This window comes from Ptychodera flava, assembly GCF_041260155.1.
Source record: "Ptychodera flava strain L36383 chromosome 3 unlocalized genomic scaffold, AS_Pfla_20210202 Scaffold_27__1_contigs__length_13241970_pilon, whole genome shotgun sequence".
Lineage (NCBI taxonomy): Eukaryota > Metazoa > Hemichordata > Enteropneusta > Ptychoderidae > Ptychodera > Ptychodera flava.
Genome location: NW_027248281.1, coordinates 11,852,024 through 11,859,722, shown reverse-complemented (window position 1 = coordinate 11,859,722; position 7,699 = coordinate 11,852,024). Strand labels below are relative to the sequence as shown.

Genomic DNA, 7,699 nt, shown 5'->3' with positions numbered 1-7,699 from the left:
TACTATACTATACTATACTATACTATACTATACTATACTATACTATACTATACTATACTATACTATACTATACTATACTATACTATACTATACTATACTATACTATACTATACTATACTATACTATACTATACTATACTATACTATACTATACTATACTATACTTACAAATAACTGTCAATATAAGCTAAATCCTGAATGTAAAGATGTGCAATATTCTTACACAAGTATTGTGATACAAGTAAAACTTAATGGAAATACATATCGACTCTCATTTATGAATTTGAAAATTCCTGACTCTGGCATGGACTTTTACAAACACACTCAAGACACACGTATCCAGGTCTATGGACCCGTCCAATTCCTGATTAAACTACTTACAGCAGGTGGTAGTCAGACAGAATCGGATATATTCTTTACTGTCAACCAGTACCAGCCATTTTGCCCCTGACACATATATTTTCCCTTGGGTGCCTGAGGGAACAACGTTAATTAACACTACCACGGATGGTGCAAAATAAATACAGGGGCTTTACAAGTTTCCACTTTACCTCATTGACCATGTCATTGGTTTTTACGTAATCAGTAATTCAGCTTAATGTCACAAAAGTGCTGCCCTTAGCATGTCTTCGTTCGACACGCTTAGACATCTTATCCAGTCCAAACACACATATCATCTCTATATAAATACTAACGTGTGGTGTCAAAGTGGATCAGACTGATTAACAAATAAGTATATAAAATAACAAGAATATAAAATAAACAGACGGTCTTATAGCATATAAAGAAGTGAAAGGAAAATATCTGATGAAAAGACAACAAACGAAGAAATAAGTAAATTAGCAACAAACAAGCAAAGTAACAAACAAGCACAAAAACAAAGTTAAATTCATATTTACCATGCATGTTCATCCAGACTCTAACATTGTATACCTTGTCGCAACTAGAAGTCATTCCGGGTATTTTATCTCATTTAATAATCTTTCAACTGCATGGTGTTCATCCTTATATTTGATTGTGTGCATATTTAAGTCTACTAGTTTTGAATTCAACTAGAGACCCCACTTGTAAGATATGTAAGATATTTTCCTTTCAATCGAACGGTATACATTGCTACTGGAATAACATATAATGCAATATTTGTTTATCCATTCATTGTCAGAAATGCAGAAAAACAAACCTGATATGTGTCGTTCAATTAATGTTGTTGCATATATCCTCACCCAGCAAAAAGCTGTCCTAGATTGACTTAAGGATAGGTAATAATTCTTTAAATTCTAATTATCATAGATACTTTTCAAAAGTATTATCTTACAGGCCGTGAGAAACTCTTGAACTGTGCATTTGTTTATGGTCAATTTTACAGAAAATACTGAATGTGAGGGCGCTTTCTCCAATACACTTACACAAGGATGCAATCGCGATAGATAATAAACCTCATAGAGAACTTGTGCATGTTAAACTTTGCCTTAGGAATACTATTTCAGAAATAATGAAATACACGAATGGCATTTACATATCATCGATCTTCTCGATGTTCTTGCATCAAGGTATTTGTTCCGGTATTTATTTTAGATAACAGTGACGTATGACTGTATGAAGGATGTATTAACTTTACAGGCATGGGTTGAATGGGGAACATGTGCAGTCTTTCCGTGAATACTTAAAACAACGTTTGATTTTTGGAAGATGGAGTCAATGAGTAAAATGAAAATGATCTCTTATTAACAGGGTCATATTTCGCATTTCGTGTACGAAGTCTTCATGTACTGAGCGCTGACACACTTTTGTGTTCTATGCACCGATAAATCACCACATAAGCTCTGACGTCGCCCATCGACAGTTTCAAAATGCTAAGAATATCGTGCAAAAGTTGGTATTGGTTCCAAGCTGCTCGAAATATCTGTTGAACACTTACGCAAGGTCAGATAAACTTAAATATTGAAATCGAATGAGAAAACACACCAAAAACAAATATTCAGTTTAACTTGGTATGAGGTGTATGTTCAAAAGTACCTTGAATAAGCGAACCAGATGCAAAAAATATTACAAATAAGTTAAATCGGGTCAATACCTTCAACTCTTTGACGTTATTCATGTATGTCTGTATAGTGATATTGATACGACTAATCGCAGACGACAGAAGTATTTATTGACGACTACCGAAAAATGACTGAGATTGTATCTCGACACTTGGAACATTGCCTTAAATCTAATGTAGTATGAATAAATAAAGCAATAGCTGGCAATCTCAGCACATGTTTCAAGAAAAGTGTCATTGGCAGTGACTAAGTTCATAAAGAACACTCCTTTCGTGAATATATCGTTTCGCAGTTGGTGCTTTAAACGTCTCAATGTAAGTTTTGCAAACTGTTGTGCGTTTGTTTGACAGCTTCCAAACTCTTTAAGATAAAATGGCTATTTTAGGGATAAATTCTTCAAAAAGTAGACACTCTGGTTTTGTTGCTCGAATCATGATAGTTTCTTCAAAGTATTATGAACAAGTCTTGTGTAGATGGCCATTAAAAACACCAGTGAAAGTTGGTTTTACTCTTTTGATTAAAGTACTTTACTAACTATGAATTAATGTATTTGATACTTTTATATGTTGGGCAAAAATCTTTTTTCGTGCATATAGTTTCTGATTTAGTTTATTTTTTCTTCGGCTAAACACTGCACAATTTATATCACAACGTTGTCTTTCAGATAGTTGTGAGGTTGTTTTTTGTTAAATATCAGCGGGTACTTGACGAGATTGGGAATTCGAAGCGATTTAATCAGACTAGGGGTCTCGGAGACGATCAGTAGCAGAATGAACATCTCAATAGGTTACGTTTAGAAGCTAATACCTTCACTGCATGGTCAATCTGACTACTTTGTGTAATATTTGTGTAATATTTGTATATCTGCTTACATCTACGCCCACGTTCTGTAAATATGTTTTATTTACTACTTTAAAGAAAGGAGACTGCTTTTTAGTGATTTACCTATCGCCCTAGTTTTACTCTGTCTTAAACGTTAGCTGTCTCTTTGCATGTAATATTGTCAAAATGAGGCATACCACGTGATTATCATAGACGAATGACGATAGAGATTTTGAATGACGTTCTTTACAGTTGCAAATGTCATTTACCAAATGTCTCAATAACAAATCTGACTCAAAATCACTCGTTAGAGTTAATACACGGTAGCAGAAACCAAGCAATTTTACATTCACAAAGTAAAGGAAAACTCGACACTCTGAAACATTTCATAGGACTCAACATACGTAAAAGGTCACCGACATCTCGCAATCTCTGGTTATTTCATTTTCAGTAAGTGACTCCTTTCGGTCATGGAGTATTTCCAACTCGCAAGTACATTCTCCAAAAATTTATTGAGACGTAACCAGCCCTTAAAATGTAATGTTATTTCTTTGACTGTAAATCAATCGTTCGTTTGTCCATGTACAGTTTGTAACAAAAAATCAATTACTTGTATTATATTTTCGTAAATCAGATAATGCCAAACGCATAGTAGATAATTTGCTGGTACCGCAGGCGAATAGCTCTGAAAAATAAACACGGCCATCCAACCACATTCGTAGCTTTTTAGTCAATTAAAAAAATTAATGCATTCAAAACAAATTTCAACCAACCTGTATCCATCAAAGATATGAATGAAAACTCTAAAATGAACCAGCCTATACATCTATGCTACCACATATGGAAAATACATTATATATTTTTTCTGCTTCATGTTGACCGGGCTTTTGGGTAGACATACAATTGAACACATTGACTACCAGTATCTTTCTCGTAGATTTTGACAATTACATTATTGAATAGCTTTGCTCAAGGTTCCGATTGGCTGTCTATGCCGTCAGCTGACGACTTCTTTGATTTCCGACCAATCCAGTCCAATCACACCAAGGTTTGAGTGACAAATCTGTATTGTAAAACAGGTACAATGATATCAATTAGTGCCGTGGTTCACTTTGATAAGGATACTTAAACACGAAATCTGACCCATTACAACACTACTTATGTCCACAATGCCACAGTATCGTCTGATATATTTTAATGCTCGCGCACGTGCAGAAACCTCTCGCATGATCTTCGCCGCTGCTGGAGTTGAGTATGAAGACGTCAGAATAACCAAAGAACAATGGAGAACTGAAAAATCAAGTGGAAGTAAGTCTGCAATACTCACAAAATCATTGGTTGTGTTTAATATCATTGCATGCATGCACATTGCGTTTAGAGTGCCATTCATTAATTTTGTCATATTAATGTCCGCAACATTTAATGCCGATTTTAGTAAACTATTAGATTAGATGCCACTTTAAAAGCCATGGCAAAGGACACTTTCTGAAAGAAGTACAAATGACTTGATCCTGGACTGTTCGACAGATTTTACGATCGATGGTCGGAATACATTTGCAGCTTGCTCCGTCTACAGCCAGCAGAAATCAATGGTTTAGTTATAGACAGTTGGAAGACATGCCTCAGCTCGATCGATTATGACTGTGTAACACGTTCTTATGATACATTATATAGCTTAAATATGTATCGCCTTTTTAACCAGTGGCTGTGTTGACGATCGCTTTTGATATATCTTTTACGAGTATAGTATCATATGTCTATCTTTCTATAATTATGGCAAGGAATGAAGTTTTCTTGAAAAGAGTGGCCTCCTTATATCATGTTATATTGTATCGTATGTTTATTTCATCAGATGACGAAAACGAGACAAATAACAAAAAAAATAAAAAATGAAAAATCTCTGCAATCTGATCGGTTCTCAAAAATAGTTCTATCTGAACTCATCGAATCCTTGACCCGAGAATATAGAACATCACAATGAGACTGTGGAAATGCAAATCTGTGTTAAGTATTGATGGTTTGAATCACAACAGATGCGAAATGGGCACGTTAGAAATTCGTAAATGTTTTGGATGAAAATCTACACAGATAATAGTGAGAAATTAAAAAACGTATTAATATTAATACGTGATTGGACAAAATCTACACATTATTAGCTGATAAAGAGATAGAAAAGTATTGAAAAAACGCATGTTTAGCTAGAAAAAAATATCATAGGACATCTCTATAAAGTCGACGAAATAATTTACAAACAATGTTTATGCTATCTGCTATTTATACATCAAATGCGAGAGTGATAGTTTTTATTTGAATGGCAGAAAACTCCAGCTGTTGGTTGCAGCATATCTTATGAGTTAATTTTGTAATAAAGTACATTTGATGCATATAAATTATTTTCGGTTAAAAAAATCAGTGGGATAGTCATGCGGCGTTGTACGAAAGTTGCGATGTTCGCCGTGAGCACACTGGCTATCTAGCGAATAGAAAACATAAAAGACAAGTGTAATATTTACACTTGTTATGAACATCTAATATGTCTGGTTGTCCAAACAAAATGGCAGTGCGGTCACGAAATTTGGAAAATTGCTAAAGATCTCAATGCGGTATGAGTTACTTGGAAGGATTGTGTGGTCGCACCGAGCGAAATGTTTGCGAAATGTTTTTATCACAAACGCAGTTCAGTGCACACAACAGCTATTATCCTGCACGACGATAACACCCCGCTCTGGGCTTTTTTATTTAAGAATATCCGTTTGATCAAGTGCCATGCTTGGAAATCGATGGAAAGTTCGTACTTGCACAGTCAAGGGCCATTGGCCGTTATCTTGCTAACGAATATGGTAAGTTAAATTCAGATTGCCAATGGTCTTCTTCGTATCAGAAAAGAGTTTTAAAGAATTATACCTTAGATAGAATATATCTCAGATACAGTTTTTTTTCACTTCCAGATTCAAACAGCATTCTTCCGATGTAAATCAATTTTAATTTTAAAATTTTGGTAGGTTTCGGCAATTCGTTTCTTGTTTTCTCGAGGGTGTCTGAATAAACCGGGAATGTGTATAGTACAAACACAACCAAAATAATGAAAAATTTATCAGAATTAATTGCCGATTAACATTCCGCTAATCGATGCACAACCGTTGCTACTCAGAGTACTCAAAATCACAAGCATGAGGTTTGAAAATAGTAAATTAGGTTAAGTATATATCAGGGAAATCATTTCTTATTAGAATATATACTTTTACCGTAATAGATATTAATTGCTCCTTTCTCCAATATTTCGTGCAAATCAAGGCATATCATTCTTTTGAGGAGTCCTATCGTAATTTTATTAATATTTTATCATTGCCAATTTGTCGTTGATTTCTTTTTTTTCTTCATCTGGAGGTTTCGCTGGAAGAAGTAATCTTGAGAAGGCAAAAATTGACATGATAATTGATGTATGCGAAGAGCTTTATGTTGGTGTCAGACAGATCTTCTTTGAGAAAGATGAAACGAAGAAGGTAATTGGCTGAAGGATAAAATAAAAATTAATATGAAAATATGGGGAATGTGCGAACGTAACTGTCTAATTTGCAAACACTTTTAATCATATGACATAATTTTAGTTTCCATGAATCAATACTAATTTACGTTTTCGAATGATATAACAAATACAATTATCACGCGACTGATATTTTCAGACCCTGTGATTCTGAAGAATGTCAGTGATGTGCAAAAATAATTTATAATGTAGTCAACATTAAACCATAAATGTGAAATGAAGTGTATAAAAACTGCAATCCGACTAATTGTAAATTGTACAGACTCACAGGAGAAAACGTGATGACGTTTTCGTTTTTTGCAAGCAAACATTTGCCTACAGCATTGCCTTTACAATCTCTGCAATATTTGTCCAATGAGTGACCAGCATCTGTGACAGAGTGATTCATTTCGGTGGCTGTACCCTGTCTAACGAATTGGATTAACCACCCTGCTTTACAATCATTTCAAGTACTCCTTGAACTGTTACAGTGAATCGATGATATCCAGTATTTTAGTGTAGACAATTTGAGATGCACACTTTAAATACACTATTTACATTTTTCCATAGGCTGAACACAAGGCTGACTTTGTAGTGAAGGCGGATTCTATATTAGCAGCTCTAGAAAAAATTCATGTCGCAAACAATGGAGGAAGTGGATTCTTTGTCGGAAATTTGGTAAATGAAAAATTGCTAAATTATACTGACATCTTGTGTAGCCATTTCAACGTCTGCTAACGTCTGCATTATAACGTCTGCTTTGTTAACTAAATCTCTCTCTCTCTCTCTCTCTCTCTCTCTCTCTCTCTCTCTGATCATTTATTCATTTTAGCCTACGTGGGCTGACTTCGAGTTTTTCGTGCGGATGGAATATGCCCCATTCTTCGACGTCGCCATATTGGATCGATATCCTAAACTGAAGGCGTTGGTTGAACGTACATCTTCGATCCCGCAAATCGCTGCTTGGCTCAAGAAACGACCGAAAACAGAGTTTTAACTCTTAAAATTTTAGTATAGCACTGTTTTACTTTGGCAAACAAGAAACAACATGAAGTTAATATTGGTAAGCTACAAAAATAAAAAGCGTACTATTAGATTTGCTATGGTTTTCTTGCGAACGTTTCTGGTAGAAGTAAACATGGGAATAAATGTTATCTCAAAATTTTGATAATGTTTCAAGTGCCTGAAATGACAGATTTAAATGTTTAATGACAATGTTTGTGTGACAGTTTGTTTGTGTCTTTGCTTGAGTGCGTTTTTGTCTTTATTGTGTTTGTATAACGATTGCATAACGCTAATATGTGTGTGTGTGT

At 34.7% G+C, this 7,699-nt stretch overlaps 1 protein-coding gene across 1 annotated transcript; it reads left to right on the top strand.

Annotated features, from left to right (window-relative positions):
* Positions 1-3,949: 3,949 nt before the first annotated feature.
* Positions 3,950-7,482, top strand: LOC139126431 (S-crystallin SL11-like). The gene is made up of 5 exons (XM_070692491.1): positions 3,950-4,171; positions 5,608-5,703; positions 6,251-6,366; positions 6,957-7,064; positions 7,219-7,482. The coding sequence occupies exons 1-5, from the start codon at positions 4,024-4,026 to the stop codon at positions 7,381-7,383; spliced, it is 633 nt and encodes a 210-aa protein (XP_070548592.1). The 5' UTR covers positions 3,950-4,023; the 3' UTR covers positions 7,384-7,482.
* The last annotated feature ends 217 nt before the right edge of the window (positions 7,483-7,699 follow it).